We start from the raw sequence: 20247 nt of genomic DNA, 5'->3' as shown, positions 1-20247 counted from the left end.
CTAGTTGAGGTTGCGTTCCCCTAGGTTGCATGCCCGTAGGTGTGTTCGCTGGTGATGCTGTCCTCCAGCTTCTTGAAGGTTGGGCAGCCAGTGAATGTGAAATTGATCCTGTTACTGCTGCTATCCATGATTTGGGGTTTAGGGTGATTGGGGTCATCACCACTGGATGTCTTAACTGCTCAAACCCTGGGATGTGAAAATCTGCCATAGTGTGCACATGCGGAGCTGAAAATGATGGCGTAGCTATTAATGTTGCAGTCGTCAACTGTCACGGAATGTGAAGTGGGGTTGCTGAAATCATCTCGACTTCCTCATCATCTTCCTCCTCAACCTGTTTCACCTCCTCCATTTCCTCTGAGTCGTCCTCTTCACGATGTATCCTACCGGCCACTGTTCGTGTTTTCAGATTCCTCTATCTCTTGTCATACCCTCTTCTAGCCAACGCCTTTCTCCCCTCCAGGTGTGTCTAAATGCGTCCACTGCATTATCGGAGGCTTGCTAGGTACTATCGGACTTGGCTAGATTTTCAACTTTTCTTTGGGTATCATCCTGGTAGTCGCCTCCAAAAAGAATCCGATGGCGTAGTGCGGCATGTAAAATGTTTTATGCTGCAATGTCATGAACTCATCCATGCGTGTAGCCAATAGAGAAGCCTAGTCATAAACCCGCCCATTTATGAGTCCGTTCATCATACTGACCAACGGAAAGGATATATCTGACGCCTTACTGGACCCTGTAAGTCTACTCTTTATCATGCCCATGAGACACCTCCAATGACCACCTCTGATGTCAGATTTCTGCAACCCTCTTCCCCTCGAGGTGTCAGTAAGGGCATCTTTCTGTTGCTGTACTTGATCTTTGCACACTAATTCCACTAGCTTCCATTTTCTCTCCTTGTTCATCTTTCTTGGCTTATTGTCAATTTTCTTTCCTCCTTGAGCTGTTCCTGGTATGCCAAATACCTTGGTAAAGTCAGTTGGCCGGAATGATATCACTACGTTGTATCCCAAGTACAGCACTGTACTTTTATGAGAGTGCCTATCATATGCCTCAATCATGATATGCAAGACACCTTCGAAATCTCAGATATAGAAAACAGGCATATGGATTGCCCACTCTACCTGCGCCTTCCATATGCTTGCTTTGACGAGGTGATCATTCAGATTTTCATTCCACCATTTCCTTCATTCCAGCCCATTCACCCCTTCGAACGCTACTTTCTATGGTGTTCTCTGTACATCCAGCTGGTTCTGCACTTTGGAATAGTTCGGGCATGATATATCTTCAACTTGGAACCGTTCACCGTTTCTGGAATTTCTTGCCCGTCCAACGTCCATAACTTTATTGCTCCGTTATCACCTACTTCCAAGATTTGATACGACCCGACCCATTTGACTTTAAACTTGCCTGGCTTGATTTTGTTTCGGCCGTCATACTTCAACACTAGCTGTCCTAGTTGGAACTTGTTTAGTTTTAAATGTTTATCATGCCATGCTTTGCACCGCTTTTGTGTCACCTTCATGGCCCATTGTGTCAATAGCTGCTTCTTCTCGAGCTTTTTCAGATTATGTAGCCTTTACCTCAGGCTTGCCATGTCGCCTAACTTATTCTCTAGTGCGATCCTCAGATTCGGTATCATGAATTCTGTTGGTACCATTGCCTCTTGTCCAAACATCAATTGGAACAGTGTGTGTCCCATTGTCACCTTGTATGCCATGCGGTATGCCCAGAGAGTAGAGGCTAGTTTTTCCTCCCAGTCTTCACCTTCGACTGCACATGACTTGTAGATGATTGCTACCAGGATCTTGTTCGTGGCTTACGCTTGTCAGTTGGCTCTCAGATAGTACGGGCTCGACAATGAATGATAGATCTTAAATTCAGTAGTGAGCAGTTGGATAACGTGGTTAACGAATTGTCCTTCCCTATCACTTATCAACTGCAGTGGAATCCCATACTTGGTAATTATTTGCTTATAAATAAATCTCGCTGTGCTTACTGCCGAGTTATATGGTAGTGTGCGTGCCTCCACCCACTTGGTCAGGTACTCCATCGCTACAACAATGTATTGACACCTTCTAGTTTTGCTTACCTTCAGAGGTTCGATGAAGTCCAATCCCCATCTTTCAAAGAGTTCCTACGCATGCCAGGGATTTAGAGGGATGAAGTCCCTTTTTAATGGTTTCCTTGCTCGTTGACATGTGTCGCATGCAACGACCCACTCCCTCGCGTTGTTGTGTACGATTGGCCACTATAGTCCTGCTAGGAGTATCTTTTGCGTAGTTGTGTTTGGCCCCATGTGTCCTCCTTTCAATCCTTCATGTGCTTCCTTTAGAACCTTTGGAATTTCCTCCTCTAGGACGCATCACCTTAGGATTTGGTCAAGTCCCATTTTGTATAATAGCCCATTGATTAATTGAAACGTTCAACTCCTCAACACCAATTTCCTTCTCTCATTTGGTGGCATTTCACTTGGAAATTGTCCTGTCCCATTGATTAATTGAAACGTTCGGCTCCTCAACACCAATTTCCTTCTCTCATTTGGTGGCATTTCACTCGAAAACTGTCCTGTTGAAAGGTACTCTCCAATGCTCGTGTACCATTTCGGCAGTACTACAATCTGAAATAATTGTGCATCAAGAAAATCGTCATTCACTCCATTTGTCGGTTTCCCTGTTTTGAGATGCGACAGATGGTCTGCACTGATATGTTTCTTCCTAGGCCGTACAGTGATCTTGAAGGTGGAACTCCTGCAACAAAAGTAACCAACGGCTGATTGTTCCTTGGATGATAAGTTTATTGACCAGATACAACAGAGCCTGATGGTCGACATAAAATACGAACGGTGTCGCCAACAAGTAATGACGAAACTTCTGCATGGCGTAGACCATTCCTAAGGCTTTCCGTTCTGTTGTATTGTAATTCTATTATGCTTTTGACAGTAGTTGGCCGGCAAAATATATCGGGTGATCTAACCCGTGGCTACTTGTTTGCGCCAAAGTTGCTCCGATTGCATAGTTGGATGCGTCCACGTGAACATGAAATTCCTTGTTCTCATCTGAGTACACCAATATGGGTGCTGTGGTCAACTATACCTTCAATCCTTCAAATGACTCATCTTGTTCTTTGTCCCATTTGAACGGTTCCCCTTTACATGTTAACCTGTCTAGTGGGTATGATACTTTAGCAAAATTTTTGATGAATCTTCTATAATAGCCTATGTGTCCGAAATGACTTTACCTCCATTACATTTGTGGATGGTTGCATTTCCATTATGACTCTGACTTTGTCCGGATTTGTTTTCAATCCTTTTTTTTCGACTATATGTTCGAGCAATCTTCCCTGCAGAACCATAAATCTGCATTCCTTTGGGTTTAAGGCTAGTTGCGCCCTTCGACATCTTTCCATGCATTTGCCTAATGCCACCAGATGTTTGTCCTTGGTGCTGAATATAGACCAGTCATCCAGGAACACCTTCAAGTTTTGGACAAAGATCTTGTCGAATGTGCAGTATGATCTGTTGGAACGTAGCTAGCGCATTGCACAGGCCGAATGGGATTCGGTTGTACGCGTACACCCCGCTTTCTACAACAAATGTTGTTTTCAGTTTGTCCTGCTTTGTTATGCAAATTTGGTTTTATCCTGAAAACCCATCCATAAATGAGTAAATCTAATGTCTAGCTACCTCCTCCAATATGTTCTCTGTGAACTGTATCGAGAAGGGGTCCTTGATTGTTACCACATTGAGGCATTTGAAATTGACACATCCTGATTTGGGTGGTATCCTTCTTTAGGGATATGACTATGGGTGATACCCATTCATTTGTTTGAACCTTAAAGATAATACCTACCTCCAGCATTCGGTTGATTTCTTTTGTGACCTGTATGGCATAGTTCTTGTTCATCTTGTAAGGCCGCTTCCATACTAGCATTGCACCTTCGACTAGCAGGATATGGTGAACACAGCTCCGGCGGGACTCCTTTCAAATCCTTATGTCCAGGCGAATACATCTTTGTATTCCAAGAATATTTTAAATGTCGCTGCTTTTAGTACTGCATCCCAGTTATCCCCCACCAATATGTTTTTTGGTTCGGCCTCATCTCCCAAATTCATGGTTTGCACTATGGCTTCGTTATATTTGATTGGCTTCCCCTCACCGAATACATGTGCGGGTGTTTCATCCAGCTATGCGTCCCCTTCTTTTATTTCCATGAAATCTTTTGGAAATCTGTCTCCGCTGTGCCCTTCCTCTATCGTTAGTATGTTGCAACTCTAAAATAGCTCATAATCCTCCATTTGCCAGTGAAATAATCTGTTCATCGAATCCAAATCATTGTCCGTTGATCCACCTTCCAACCATAAGACTCTCGTGATCTGGTTCCATTCATTGCTTCCCTTCATCCTTGTCTTCGGAATCAGATGATAGAGCTTCTTCGCCCACCATTTGCGTGTGTAAATCGATGATGAATTTTCGCCCTTTACTTTCCAGTGATAGTGTATTTTTCTTCCAGTCATGCTTCACCTTTGCTTGTATAAGCCATCCTCGGCCCACAATGGCGTCTTATCCTCTCCTTTTCAGCGGAATGATGACGAAGTCGAGTAGAAATGATTGTGTTCCAATTGTCACTAGTTGTGCCATCAGGACGTCGAGATTGGAACACAATCATTCCTACTCGGTTTCGTCGTCATCCCATTGAAGAGGAGAGGATATGACGACATTTAGGGCGGCGGATGGCTCGTACAAGCAAAGGTCAAGCATGATTGGAAGAAGAATACACTCATTGGAAAGTAAAAGGCGAAAATTCATCATTGATTTACACATGCAAATGGTGGGCGAAGAAGCACTATCATCTAATTCTGAAGACGAGAATGAAGGGAAGCAGCGAATGGAACCGGATCATGGAGTCCTACTGTTGGAATGTGGATCAACGGACGATGATTTGGACTCGGTGAACGGATTATTTCATTGGCAGATGAAGGATTATGAGCTATTTCGGAGCTGCAACATACTAATGATAGAGGAAGGGCACAACGGAGACGGATTTCCAAAAGAGTTCACGGAAATAAAAGAAGGGGATGCACTGTTGGATGGAACACCTGCACATGTATTCGGTGAGGGGAAGCCGATCAAATATAATGAAGGCACAGTACAAACAATGAATTTGGGAGATGAGGTCGAACCAAAAAATGTACTAGTGGAGGATAACTTGGATGCAGTACTAAAAGCAGTGACATTAAAAATATTCTTGGAATACAAAAATGTATTCCCCTGGACATATAAGGATTTGAAAGGAGTCCCGTCGGAGCTGTGTTCACCGCATCCCACTAGTCGAAGGTGCAGTGCCCGTATGGAAGCGACCTTACAGGATGAATAAAAATTATGCGGCACGAGTTACAGAAGAAATCAACCGAATGTTGGAGGAAGGTATTATCTTTAAGGTTCAAACAAGTGAATGGGTGTCACCCATAGTAATATCCCTCAAGAAGGATACCACCCAAATCAGGATATGTATTGAGTTCAGATGTCTCAATGCCGTAACGATCAATGACCCCTTCTTGATACCATTACAGACAGTATGTTGGAGGAGGTAGCTGGACATGAGATTTATTCATTTATGCAAATTTGCAGAGCAGAAGAGGAGAAGCTGAAAACGACATTTGTGGTAGAAGACAGGGTGTATGCATACAACTGGATGCCATTCGGCTTGTGCAATGCGCTGGCGACGTTCCAAAGATGCATACTACACATTCAAAAAATGCTAGTCGGATATTTCAAAGCATTCTTGGATGACTGGTCCGTATTCAGCACTGAAGACAAACATCTGACGGCGTTGGGCGAATGCATGGAAAGATGTCGAAGGGCATGACTAGCCTTAAATCCAAAGAAATGTAGATTCATGGTTCCGCAAGGAAGATTGCTAGGGCATATAGTCTGTAAGGAGGGATTGAAATCAGATCCAGACAAAGTTAGAGTGATAATGAAAATGCAGCCATCTACAAATGTAACAAAGGTAAAGTCATTCCTGGGACATAGGCTGTTATAGAAGATTCATCAAAAACTTTGCCAAAGTATCATACCCACTGGACAGGTTAACATGCAAAAGGGAACCATTCAAATGGGAGAAAGAATAGGACGAGTCATTTGAAGGGTTGAAGGTACGATTGGCCACAACACTTATCTTGGCGTAATCGAATTGGAACAAGGAATTTTATGTTCACATCGATGCATCCAACTATGCAATAGGACCAACTCTAGTGTAGACAAGTAACCACGTGCTAGATCACCCAGTGTATTTTGCTAGTCGACTACTATCTAAGGAAGAGAAAAATTACAGTACAATGGAACGAGAGGCATTAGGAATGGTTTACGTGGTGTAGAAGTTTCGACATTACTTGCTGGTGACACCGTTCGTGTTCTATGTAGATCATCAAGCTTTGTTGTACGTAGTGAATAAACCTGTCATCCAAGGAAGAATCAGCTGGTGGCTACTTTTGCTATAGGAATTCACCTTCAAAATCATTGTATGGGCCGGGAAGAAACATGTCAGCTAGACCATCTGTCGCGAATTAAAATAGGAGAACCGGCGGATGGAGTGAACACCGATTTTCCTGATGCACAGTTATTTCAGATTGCAGTACTGCCGAAATGGTACATGAGCATTGGAGAGTACCTTTCGACAGGACAGTTTCCGAGTGAAATGCCACCAAATGAGAGAAGGAAATTGGTGTTGAGGAGCCGAACATTTCAATTAATCAATGGGCTATGATAAAAAATGGGACCTGACCAGATCCTAAGGCGATGCGTCCTAGAGGAGGAAATTTCAAGGGTACTTAAGGAATCACATGAAGCATCGGCAGGAGGACACATGGGGCCAGACACAATTGCGCGAAAGATACTCCTGGCAGGACTATGGTGGCCAACCGTACACAACGACGTGAGGGAGTGGGTCGTTGCATGTGACACATGTTAGTGAGCCGGGAAATCGTTAAAAAGGGACTTCATGCCTCTGAATCCTTTGCATGTGCAGGAACTTTTTGAAAGATGGGGATTGGACTTCATCGGACCTCTGAAGGTAAGCAAAATTAGGTGCTGATACATTGTCGTAGCAACAGAGTACCTGACCAAGTGGGTGGAGGCATGCGCACTACCAGATAACTCGGCAGTAAGCACAGCGAGATTTATTTATGAGCAAATAGTTACCAGGTACGGGATTCCACTGTAGTTGACAAGTGATAGGGGAGGACACTTCGTTAACCATGTTATTCGATTGCTCACTACTGAATTCAAGATCTATCATTCATTGTTGAGCCCGCACTATCCAAGAGCCATCGGACAAGCGGAAGCCACAAACAAGATCCTGGTAGCAATCATCTACAAGTTGTGTGGTCGAAGGTGAAGATTGACAGGAAAAACTACCCTCTGCCCTCTGGGCATACCGCACGACATACAAGGTGACAACGGGACACATCGTTCTAGTTGATGTTTGGACAAGAGGCAGTGGTACAAGTGGAATTCATGATATCGAGTTTGAGGATTGCACTGGAGAATAAGTTAGGTGACATGGCAAGCTTGAGGGAAATGGTACATAATCTGAACAAGCTCGAGGAGAAGTGGCTATTGGCACAATGGGCCATGGAGGTGACAAAGAATCGGCGCAAAGCGTGGCATGATAAACACCTAAAACTGAACAAGCTCCAACCAAGACAGCTAGTGTTGAAGCATGACAACCGGAACTAAATCAAGTCAGACAAGTTTAAAGTCAAATGGGTTGGGCTGTATCAGATCTGGGAAGTAGGTGATAACAGAGCAATAAAGTTATGGACGCTGGACGGGCAGGAAATTCTAGAAACGGTGAATGGTTCCAAGTTGAAGATATATGTTGGCTGAATTGTTTTGTCGTTGCTGAATGTCGAGTAGTAGTAAAAATGTGAGTAAAAAATAAAAAATAAAAATAAAAAATTCATTAAAGTCACCATATGGCAATATGAAGACACCGTACGATGATCAAGTCGACACCATGTGCAAAGTCGAGTGTACCGTACGGCCCCTCCACCGTACACCTTCACTGTACGCCATGACAGGATGCCACCGTATGACGTTTTTAATTTCATTGAACAATGCTTTTTTAATGTTGCCGAATGGTGTTCCTTTTAACGCCACTTCACCGTATGCAGGATAAATAAGTATCAGGGTATCAGTACATCTATCGGCAGAGGAGTTGCGAACTTATGAAGGGCTATTTGATTGAAGGGGTTCATCAATATATTGAATCATTCAGTCCACCGTATAAGTAGCTGATACAATAGGCATAAGGAAGGAGTCGACTATCACAACTGAAGGAAGGAGAATTTCATATCCAGGTGCGAGATCAATTGGGTCATGGCATGTTGGACTTGGGATTGAATATTTGTGTTAGCCTACATTTGAGAATTCAGGGCCACGTTGTCAGTGATCATCTTTGGTGATTGTGACTAAGCCTAGGCAGGCTATGTACGAAATTTGGAGGCCTGCAAGTAAATTCCAGTGGCCTGCGAATTGTTTCTAGAGGGGTGCGTTGAGTTGCTACAGGTCTGCATAGTGTCTGTATGGTACACCAGTAGAGAAAGGTGACTGTATAGTCGTACGACGTATAGGAGAAGCAGAAAAGTAATAATAAAAATACATAAGTGGCTTGGGGTTGGTACCGCCGAAGGTCAGGGGGGAAAAGTAACTGATTGAACGGTAATTTATTTCGCATACTGACAAAGGAGTATTAGGTATGAAGTCAGTCGGAAAAAGGGCTTGGAGGAAGAAACTCGATCACGATTCAGCTATGAGTCAGAATACACAAGCAGGGCCTTCTAGAGCACGGCTAGGCAGAAAAGACAAGGGCAAACAAAGAGCCAAAGTGCAGAACTAGCCAGATGTACAGATAACACCATAGAACGTAGCATTCAAAGGGTTGAATGGGCTGAAATGCAGGAAATGGTGGAATGAAAATTCGGATGCTAGTTTTTTGTATTTGAGATTTTGAAGGTGTTTTGCGTATCATGATTGAGGTTTATGATAGGCACTCTCGTAAAAGTACAGTTTCGTACTTGGGATACGACGTAGTGGTATCATTTCGGCCAATTGACTTTACCATGGTATTCGACATACTAGGGACGACACAAGGAGGAAAGAAAATTGACAGCAAGCCAAGAAAGATGGACAAGAAGAGAAAATAGAAGTTGGTGGAATTAGTGTGCAAGGATCAGGTACAACAGAAGAAAGATGCCCTTGCTGACACCTCGAGGGGAAGAGGGTTGCGGAAATCAGATTTTGGAGAAGGCCATTGGAGATGCCTCATGGATGTAATAAAGAGTCGACTTACAGGGTCTAGTAGGGCGTCAAACATCTCCTTTCCACTGGTCAGTATGATGAACGGACTCATGAATGGGAGGGTTTATGATTGGGCTTTTTTATTGGCCACACACATGGATGAGTTCATGACTTTGCAACATAAAACATTTTACATGCCACACTATGCCATCAGATTCTTTTTGGAGGCAACTGCGAGGATGATACCCAAAGAAAAATTGGAAATTTAGCCAAGCTCGACAGTACCCGACGAGCCTCCAATAATGCAGTGGAGGCATTTAGACACACCTGGAGGGTAGAAAGGCATTGGCCAGAAGAGGATACGGCAAGAGATAGAGGAATCCAGAAACACAGATAGTGGCTGATAGGTACGTCTTGTGAGGAGGATGACTTAGAGGAGATGGAGGAGGTGGAGCAAGATGAGGAGGAAGATGATGAGGAATTCGAGGTGATTTCAGCAACCCCACTTTGCTTTCCATAGTAGTTGATGACTGCCCCAATGATAGCTACGGCATCTTTTTTAGCACCGCATGTACACACTATTGCAAATGTTCACATTCCAGGGTTTGGGCAGTTTAGGCAACCAGTCCTAATGACCCCGGTCGCCCTAAACCCCAGATCACTGACAACAACAGGAGTGACAGGATCAATTTCACACTCAGTGGCCACCCAACCTTCAGGAAGCTGGAGGACAGCATCATCAGCGGGCACACCTACGGGAATGCAACCTACGGAAACGCAACCTCAACCAGCGGTTCAGGAGGGGAGAGAATCAACCTTTGAACCTTAAGAGCATGGATCACCTCAGTCAGTAGCAATGAGTCTGCCTTAGCCACATCTAGTAGTAGAGTTGATGGCCACAGAGGGAGGAGATAGTCAGAGAAGGGCACAAGAGCAGGTCCGATTAGAGGTGATTGGGACAGATGCAGTAGTCATGATAGCCGACACACTGTTGGATGATGCAGTAGATCAGGGTGTTGATTTGAGCATGCCAGAAGCTAAGCACTAAGCGCCAATAGCTGTACAGATTAGCTCAGCGAGTTGGGCAAGTGAGTATCTGAGACGACGACTACTTCCCCCTGTTGCTAGAGGTCCTTCCATTCAGTCTCCCATGAGAGGACCTTCAGTTAGAGGTGATTTGGTCGAACAATGAGATTGTCGAGGTCCCTACATCACCAGAGGTAGGAGATTAGAGTGCAGTAGTACCAGAAAAAGCAGGAAGGGTACGGACACAGGGTCCTATACTAGTAGCGGAGGAAAAGGATAAGGATATCCATTCATGCCTTAGTGACATCATCGAGAGAGGCAAGTTTTTGGCAGAGTTGGTGCTCACAGAGAGACGACGAGCAGAGGTTGGGCAAGAAGCTTGAGAGGCTGTAGAGAAGGCTCCTCGACAGACTTGCCACCCAGCAAATTGCATGGGAAACGAAGCAGACAACATTATTGGCACAACTTGAGGAAATTGTACGAGGGAAGCAGGAAGCAGAACAACAACTTGCAGCAGCACTACAGGAAAAGCAATTAGCAAAGAAAGCACATGATCAGAAAGAAGCTGAATGCCATGAGGTCACGATGATGATGAAGGAGGTAGTTTAAGAGAATTCTCAAATCAGAGTTGATCTAAAGGTCTAGATAGAACAAGGGTATCAGCTACGACAAAGCCGATCTATATAGTCAGAGACACATTTGTCTGTCTAGTATCTATGCATTAATGTAATTAGTTGTTTTTGAGTTTTGTTGTGTTGTCGTCCGAAGACGACTTTTCTTTTTGGGGGGATGATATTGTTGGTAAATATTGTGTAGCCGACGGGTTGATGTCGTCGGTAAATAGTGTAGTCGACAGCCCCTTCGGGAAGGTTCTTGTTATGTAGTCGACGGACCCCTTTGGGAAGGTTCTTTGGAAAGTATATATACAATTTTGCTTGCTTCCATGTGATTGCCAGAACCTCCTCTTCATTCGTCCCGATGGTGATCAAATTCACTCCTAATTTCGGGTACTTGGCATCTTCATGATCTCCAGGACTACACCATCTACATAACAACTTTGGTGTGTTTGTCATTGTACAGTCTCGAGCAAAGTGGCCCTACAAATTGCATGCTCGGCATTGAACCATTGGGCGGCCGTTCGCATTGTATTGAATTCGGCTGCGGTTCCCATTATTATTGTTGGCATTGTTGTTTTTTTGCTGTCGTCTATTATTTCTGTACCCTCCCAATGTGGCATCCTCATTATTGTTGTTTCTGCTCCCTCCTAATGTGGAAGCCTCCTGGGTCAGGAGCACTTGTTGAGGTCTTCTTGTTTTCATATCGAAGGGGCATTCTTTTGTGGAATGTCCCATGATTTGATAGATCTTGCAAAACTGGTTCCTTGGACAGGATCCCTTCGTGTGACCTTTTGTCTTACATTCTGTGCACCATAGCTCGTTTCCCTTCATCTTTTTCTGCATGTTCTTAAATTCCTTCATCATTCAGATCATATCCTTCTGGAGAGCTCGGACCTTCTTCCTGCCCTTTTCGTCATCGCTGTTATCTTCTTCCAAAGACACGTCGTCATCTGAATCGAATGAGCTACTCTTCTTCTTTTTTGTTTTTTGCTCACTTTCTAAGTTCATTGCCCGATTGTATGCTTTAGTGTATGACGATGGTGACACAATCTTCATTTTCTTCTATAACTTCGGGTGTAGTCCTTCAATGAACCATCTCTTTTGCAGCTCATCTGCCGGCTCACTTTCTATCTTGTTTATTAATTCTTTTAATTTTTTGGCATAAACTCAAACTGTTTCATGTTTTGCTTGCTTTCTATTGTATATCTCTGTTACAATCTCATTGTTGTCGCGCAACTATTGAAATTCGGTGATAAATTTTTTTTTAACTTCCGCCCAATTGGTTAATTTTTGGGGATCTGTATTGGAAAACCAATTGATTGCTACAACCCTTAGGGTTGTTGGAAATTGTCGCACCCATTCATTTGTGTCAGTTACGCCATTCGCCGTCCAAATTGTTTCGCATGTCTTACAGTGTCTGATTGGATCGACCGTTCCATCACCATCAAACTTTGGCAACTTCTCTTTTGGCCCTGCCATTATTACTTGATTTTGTGTATGGGCGTTGTTCGACACTACGGCATCGGCGCAGTTCAACACTTTGACAGTGACATTTTGCACTCAGGTATTGATGCTTTGTATTTCGACACCAACGCTCTGCACTTTGACATCGACATTTTGTATTTTGACACCAACACTCTGCACTCCGACACTGACATTGTTTTGGGCAGTCGTCTTATTCCCAAAAATTGCGTTGTTTGGTGAAGAAGGGTTTTTGTTAAGCGAAATTGTTCATTCCGGAAGTGTATTGCGGACAAAGAGTTCACTCCACGCTTGTGCTCCCTGGGCACTCTGAGCTGTGTGAGCTATTTCCCTTTCGTCTGGATTCTCTTCCCTCGGCGAATATAGGTTCAAAAATTCTTCCCTTGCTTCTTCCACCAATTTCACCCATTGTCGAGTCTCTTCCAACAATTCCTCGGTGCTTCAGTGTCCGTCGGCAATCTGCTGAAACCTTTGTCTGCGTTTGGCTTGTTGTGCCAAAATTAAATTTTTTTGTGCGGTGCGTATTCCATCTTTTCCTTTTATCTTATTTCTATCCTTGTTAAGCTGATTTGGCATAGTCTTCATGCCTTTGCCTTTGTTCCAAGTCCATGGGCAACGATGCCAAATGTTAACCGTATGGGGTAAGTGAATTAATGTATACAGACAATGAAATAAGAACATGTAACAGCATTACCCCTTTTATTTGCATATATGCCAGAGAGATTACATAATGCTTACAATGATGATTGCAATGATCTCGGAGGGTGTATATATACTTTCCGAAAAACCTTCCCGAAGGGGTCCGTTGGCTACATAACAAGAACTTTCCCGAAGGGGCCATCGGTTACATAGTATTTACCGACGACATCAACCCGTCCGCTACACAATATTTACCGATGACAGGATTCATCAAACACAAGAACCGGAGCCGACTTCAAATTAGCTATGAATCGAATGTCAAATTTGCATTCCGAGGGGCAAATATGGTAACTTAGGTTAGGAAGTAACTTCGATTAACTCTTCAACTCCTTGAGGATAATTGCGATGGCTCATGCTTTTCAAAGTGCTTCCCTCGAATCTATTCCATCATCTGAGATTTTCTGATAACTTTGAACTGAACTTGTATCTTGAATTTGTAAACATGATCTATCTTGAGCTTCTTGATGGTGCCTTCACGAGATCTGATCCTTCTTGCTCTCCTGAACCTTATCTTGTGATCTTCATCTGAATTTGTACTTTGATAATTTGGATTGGATCTCCTTTTCATCTAGGATCTTTGAGTGTTCGTCAGCTTTCCTTTCCAGCAACTCACCTCACACAACAAGAGAGAAGAGTGCATCTAGTTTGTAAAATTGATAAGAAAAAGAGAGTAAACCTGAAAATCATTTTGTATCAACATCGAAGAGACAAAATGAAATTTCATAACTACAAGATCTAACCTCTTCCTTGCAATTTCCAACTCATTGACTTGGGTAGGATTTCAATGAATTTACGTCATCTGTAATCCCCTCTTATGCAAATCTGGTTTCCTACCTAAAGCATCTAGCATTCTGGCTTGAAAGAATTGGGAATTTAATTAATTAATTCAGATTGGCCACTAAGAATTCAGACAAAATTAAACCTAAGATGACGGATGTTGTACTATATAGCACATTCAGATTTCCTTTTCCTACTCACAAATCTTACCTTTGGGAATGAATTCGCCCAAATATATTGCTTCTATACAAGCTGCACTGCCTTCTTATGATGATTTGCTGTTGACCGAGGATACAATTCACTGAATGAAGGCCAATTTGACATTTATTAGCTAAGTTACTGATTCGGATGTGGATCTGGAAGCAGATGCAGGATTTTCTTTTTTGGGGTGGATGTTGATGCGTGTGCGCGCGTGTATATATATATACACAGTTATACTGTGTGTATGCATATGTATAATGTTGGTGATTCTGCTGATGATGTACCACCTAGGATTGGGGTGATTGTTGCTGTTGTTGAACTGATGCTGATTTGTTCGGTTGAAAGCTCTGCACTGCCTGTTGTTGCATAAGCAATTGCAATTTTTGAATACTCTGTGTCTGATAATCCTGCTGATTAAGAGGAATAACTTAGGAAGTTATTTGCTGCTGCTTTATTTGGTTTCATATGAGTGATTGGAGATCACATGATGCAGAAGATGATTGCAATTGGGGCAAACCTGCAATTTGTTGATTTTGTTGAGGATTTATAGCCTGTGAATTTGAAGTTGAAAGTGAATGCTGCATGTCATGGCATCCGGGTGCCTGTGGGTGGCATCCGGGGGGTACCCACAGGGCACCCATCCGCCTCTAGGCTTCCGTCTGCATCAGCTTCTGCCTCCACTGCCTCCCAGCAGGTATTGGTATCTGAGCTTATCAGAGAGCATTTTTCTGCCTGTAGCTTGCTGCCCTTATTACAGAAATAAAATTGTTTTGAACTGGTGATGTCAAAATGAATTCACTTTAGTCTTCTTTATAGTCACTGCCTTCTTGAAGAGGCACTTAATTCAATGCAGGCCAACATAGCCCTGATTGGCCAATGAATTTGGTTTTATTTAATTGTTTTTAAGCCCTCTAGGCTGACCTTAATGGAGGGAAGAAAATTTAAATTCAATTGAAATTCACCCAACCCGCTTGGAGATCATCCTGGGCGGAATTCCTCTAATCAGAGGAATATTAGCGGAATTCTGCCAATAGTTTCTTTGCTCTCTTTGTTCAATGCTTGGGTAAACTTCCTCCAGCAATTTAAGTATCACCCCTCTCAACCTTCATAAAGGTTACTCAATCAAATTTGATGCAAATCTAATACATGAAGAGGCGGAGCTTTGAACTTTTGAGCAATCTATGGGGGCCAAATTCTTCTAATCATAGGAATTTTGCTAATGTTGGCCTCCCTCAAGCTTAACATCTCAGTGCAGATTGTTCCGTTGCTAAATTTTATGCTTCCTGCTTCCAATTTTTTTCTTCAGCACCTTGTTATTGAGCTTTCATCCTAATTATCTTCCCTTGTAAGGGGCAGATGTCCTATGATTTGAGGAACAATAATGACTGGCAGAATTCCTGAGATATGAGTAATTGTCAATGTTCCTTCATGCTCACTTTGGCTTAGTTTGTTGGCTTCTTATCTTTGTTTATCGGTCCCTTAGCAACTTAAGAAATTTTCCATTATAGGGGAATTCGTCCTTCATAGGAAAAGTTTTCATGATTTGGGGAATTCATGGGCAGAATTCCTCTAATCAGAGGAGTTCTGCCAACCTCTAGCAGTTGCAACTTATCTCAAAAATTTGTTGCCTATCTCAACACTTAAGCCAAACTTCAAATCACATCAAAACTTTGTTGCCTATTGCAACTCCTTTCTCCTCTATCAAACTTCCAATCACATCAAAAATTAGAAGATTCAAGGCTGGGTGGAGATTCTTTTGATAAAGGAATTTCCATGGCGGAAATCCTCTAATCAGAGGAATTATGCCAGAATTCCAGCATGCATCAAAACTGTCTTTCTAATGTCAAAAATTTCCAAAGTTACCCTCTTCATCACCTTGATTTTTGCTTGACACTTAATTTTAATCACTACCAAAATTAAGGCAATCATGCTGGGTAGAAATTCCATGGTGGAAATCCTCTTTCAGAGGAATTCTGCCAGAATTCTTGGCACTCAAAACCTTCCCAAACTTTCAAATCATCCAAACTTCACCTTTATCTTTCAAATTTGACCCTTTCACAAACCCAAAGACTTACTTTTTACCTAGTTTTTAAGTCTTTGTGAAGGTGAAGATATCTAAATAGAGGAATTTACATGGCAGAATTCCTCTAATAAGAGGAATTCTGATCAGAATTCCATATGTACACAATCACACCCCCCTTAGTCTTGGTCATTTTTTTCTCTGAAGTTGTACCTAATTCTTTGGCTGGAAACAAGACCATGCATTGGGCCTGAGCAGATCTTCTTTTCATGCTCAAGATGAAGACAAATTGCCCTGTGCCTGCCTCACTTTTAATCTGATCGGCCGTCTCCTAAGACGTCATTACCTACTACTCTTAAGATTTGGCTGATTCCAAAGTTGATCCCCCTGACTAGATCTTGCAACCATTATACCTCCTACTAAGGCCCAAAGGCTTGAATTTTTTTTATCACCTAAGGCTCCTAGACTACCTACTCCTACAACTGAACCAAAAAGAAGGGTTGCCATTTGCAATGGGGTGATGGTGTGAAAACTTCACAACAATACTCAATTTCCAATTTGTATCCTGTCCACAAGTACTATTGTCCCACAGCTACCAATTCATTCAAACAAGCATGTTAGTTAATACTTTTTCTCTCATCTTTTATGTCTGGGGATTGGTGCTGCAATGCCAGTTATGCCTACTATTTTCTTTGACTGATCCTGATTTGTTCTTTCATGTCTATGATGTTTCAAAATTTAACAAATTTAAATACTGAAGTTTACCTTAAGTCTGAGTATTAACATGCAGAGAAGTGAATTGTTATAGATGTAAGACAATCAAATGAGGTAGGGCATCTGCATGCTTGTGGGACTAGATAAAGGAGGAAATGAAGTTAAATCAAGTCTTTTTCCTTAACTGAATTTCCATCAGAAGATTTGTAATAGCATGCACAAAACATGGCTATTTATCTTTTTGATTTATTGTGGAGAAATGCTATGAAAGTGGAGCAAAGTTGCTATGTTTTTGCAAACAAGTCTGTTTCTTTCTTCTTGCAGTAGTTTCTAAGCTTTTGAGGTCTGAATCTATTTTTGACACTTTATTCATGTCTGTAAGATAATTATCTGTGTTTTTGGCCTTTATACAACTTCTATTGCAGTTGGATGTATGAAAGTGCAATGTGTTTGAAGTTAGCCTGATATTTCCTATACATTCTATGTTAGATGCTAGTTTTATCAATCCTCTGTCCCTAACAGAACTTCCTGCTAGTTTTACTAAATGGTGTTGCAATAATTTTGCAGAACCGTATTGAAACAGAGCAGCAACAGAACCAAGAGGAACAACCTTCTGAACCAGTTGGTACGAGCGAAGCATCAGATATTGTTGGGGATGGCAATGCATCTTCTCAGTATGTTGGAGAGAGCAGTGGTTCATCAGAAGTTCTGCAGGTGGAATCGACTTCAAAATTCTAAATCGAACTGGGCTAATATTTCATTTCCATTTTTCATATATCTTGTCAGAAATACCCATAAAGGCTGTTTTTTGTGTTTTGCAGAATGAAGAGAATCAAATTCCTGCTGGTGTTATTCTTGAACAACAACAGGATAAGTCTCGTCAGGAGCTGTTGCATTGTCCTGCACATACATCACAACTAAATCAACAGCCAAAGCCTCAGGAGCAGAACACTGGGCAACAGCAGCAGCAATATTATGCACAGAATGGGGGATATTTTAGAAGTAATCAGAGCCAGAGAGGAGGAAGGAGTATGGGCCAAGGAAGCAGAGGTCGAGGTCGAGGATATAGAAATGGACGAGGAGATCGTGGAGCCAGAGTTGGTTATTCTAATGGATATGGTCTATATTATGACCAGGGTACCCAGCCCCCTAGGAACTACTACAGCAGACGAGGGCGAGGTAGTAGAGGTGGGGGACCTACACATGCTGTTCCACTTCAAGAGTAGCTTCACATACATATTTTTAAGTTTTTGATTCCATGGCTTTCATCTTTCCCATTAAAGTGGTTCGCACAGGAAACTGGATTTAGCGTGTACAAACATATTGAAGGAAGGACATGGTTGTTCCATTATGAGAAGGGAGGCATCAACGTTTTTGATGTCATTCCCCCTTTCAGCTTAGTTTACCTTTTTTAATAGGAATAACTGGTTTTCAATGTCCCATGCATCTTCATGATCTGAAAGATCCAGTTTTGCGCTCTGGAACATTCTTGCTTTGTGGTTTGGTCTGAGATTCATTAAGTGTGGCTTCATTTTGAATCATTTTCATCAAAGCAAGGATTATTTTGAAGCACCTCCTTCTGTGAGTGAACCTCACTACAGGGATCCATGCGATCATGTTTTCAAGTTATTTTTGGGCAGTGCTTGGGAATTGAGTAACATTATCTGTTTGTGGGGAAGCTTTTTCCAGTCAACTTTCTGGAAAAATAGGATCATGTGTACTTGGAAATGTAAGTTCTAGTATAGTAGGATGGGAGCCATTACACCAATAGGATATCTTCTTGTGATCCATTTTTTCAGACCTTTGAAGGAATACAATTTGGTACTATGGAAATTCATCACAATAGGCTACCTTTGTAATCCATATTTTGAAACCTTTGATGGAATACGGTTATATTATAAAATTTGCTGATTATTTATTGTTCACTGAAGACAGTTACACAATTACGATGTAATGACGACTCATTTTCTGTACGTGTAGAAAGCATATTCAAATAATGGCAGTCTTATCCTTAAGTTTTAAAAGATTCAGATAGGTACATGGGTGGAGCATTTTCAACACTGGCATTTTGTGAAATTTCTAGGTTGAACATTCCTTAGGATTGTGTACATCATCTAGTGGTCAGCTTTTGTTTCATAAAGACGAATCTGCCAAACTGCATGATACCAAGAGCACTAACCAAGATCAATTGTCAAAACTCCCACTGCACACCTGCGTAGCCTTGGAACACAACATGACAACTTGATCTCCACAAATTAGAACCTCATGCTCTAAAGAGCATAACCTGCCATGAGAACCTGTATCATGTCAACGTTCTAATCTAGAATCAAGAGCTCATGATGACACAATAACGTACATCTCCAATCACATGGAGGAAACCATCTCATGACAACTAAAAACAAATCTTGCTAAAACTCCCACTGCAGTGTGGCACCAAACTATTCATGATATCAAAAAAACATCTGAGAAATGATGCCAATCATCACATTCAGCAGTGATACCTGAAGCTGCAAACACTCTGTAATCTACATAGATAATATCAAGCCCCATCCTCTGCCTTCTTGCTTTGTTATATTTTGCTTTTCTACACTATCAATCTCACTAGCACCTTGTACAACCTGTAAAATCTTGTATTATTATTTTAACAGGCTAATGGGCCCTCGACCTTCCAGCCTCTCTGATGCAGGAGCACCCAGAGGTATAAAGGCAATCCTGTGTCACCCAAAAAAAATGTACTTAGACTTAGTTTCTATTTCATGTCTTTACATTTTTGGATACCCATTTGGCTCAAATAAAGGTTCCAACTCTCATAGTTCAACTATCAGTGCGTTTGAAAATTTCGAAAAAATAGGAGCATGTATTTGGGCCATCATTTCGGTAAACTAGGTGTGAATTGGCCAGATGAATGTAATCATGATTTAGAGCATTCCAAAAAATGAATCAGGTCAATAGGCCCCACGGTTTGAAAGTTATTGCAGTTTTTTCGGATTTTGGAGACCTCTTAAGAATGCTTCAAAGTCAGGTTTGGGGCATTAAATGACCTCGAAAAGGGTCGAAAAATGGGGGACGAGCGAAGCTAGTCCATAGGGCTATAGAGCGCTTCGAGAGCTTTTCGAAAATGTAAACGGTTCATCAATCGGAGCTACGGTTCAAAAGTTATGCCTCCCGGAAGTTCGGCTACCGTTTTTGGATTCTTCTAGATTTGCACCGACTTCTAACGCAGCTTCTGAAACCTTCTATTTTGTCGGTGGATGCCTACTAGCACTTTCTAGAATGTACTCGTAGTCCTTAACCCTTCGGGGTCTATTTAAGGAGATTTTTGGCGTTGTAAAAGGCAGTTCGGAGTGGAGCTTGAGAGGAGGTGCTAAAAGGAGAAATATTCTCCAGATTTATGCTATTGTAAGCCCTTAGG

At 42.1% G+C, this 20247-nt stretch overlaps 1 protein-coding gene across 6 annotated transcripts in view; it reads left to right on the top strand.

Annotated features, from left to right (window-relative positions):
- The window catches only part of LOC149559765 (uncharacterized), a 73726-nt gene extending 54966 nt beyond the window's left edge, over positions 1-18760 (top strand). For all 6 annotated transcript variants that reach the window (XM_089824279.1, XM_089824282.1, XM_089824284.1 and 3 more), the window contains 2 exons: positions 17403-17549; positions 17657-18760. In XM_089824279.1, the coding sequence (XP_089680405.1) occupies positions 17403-17549; positions 17657-18061 (552 nt within the window). In that variant the 3' untranslated portion in view covers positions 18062-18760. The remainder of the gene's footprint in view (positions 1-17402; positions 17550-17656) is intronic.
- Positions 18761-20247: the final 1487 nt, after the last annotated feature.

The sequence above is a fragment of the Cupressus sempervirens genome, chromosome 4, assembly GCF_028749045.1.
Source record: "Cupressus sempervirens isolate cs-2001-9-10 chromosome 4, ASM2874904v1, whole genome shotgun sequence".
NCBI lineage: Eukaryota > Viridiplantae > Streptophyta > Pinopsida > Cupressales > Cupressaceae > Cupressus > Cupressus sempervirens.
Note: the sequence above shows the minus strand (reverse complement) of the source record. Positions and strands in the feature narration are given on the sequence as shown.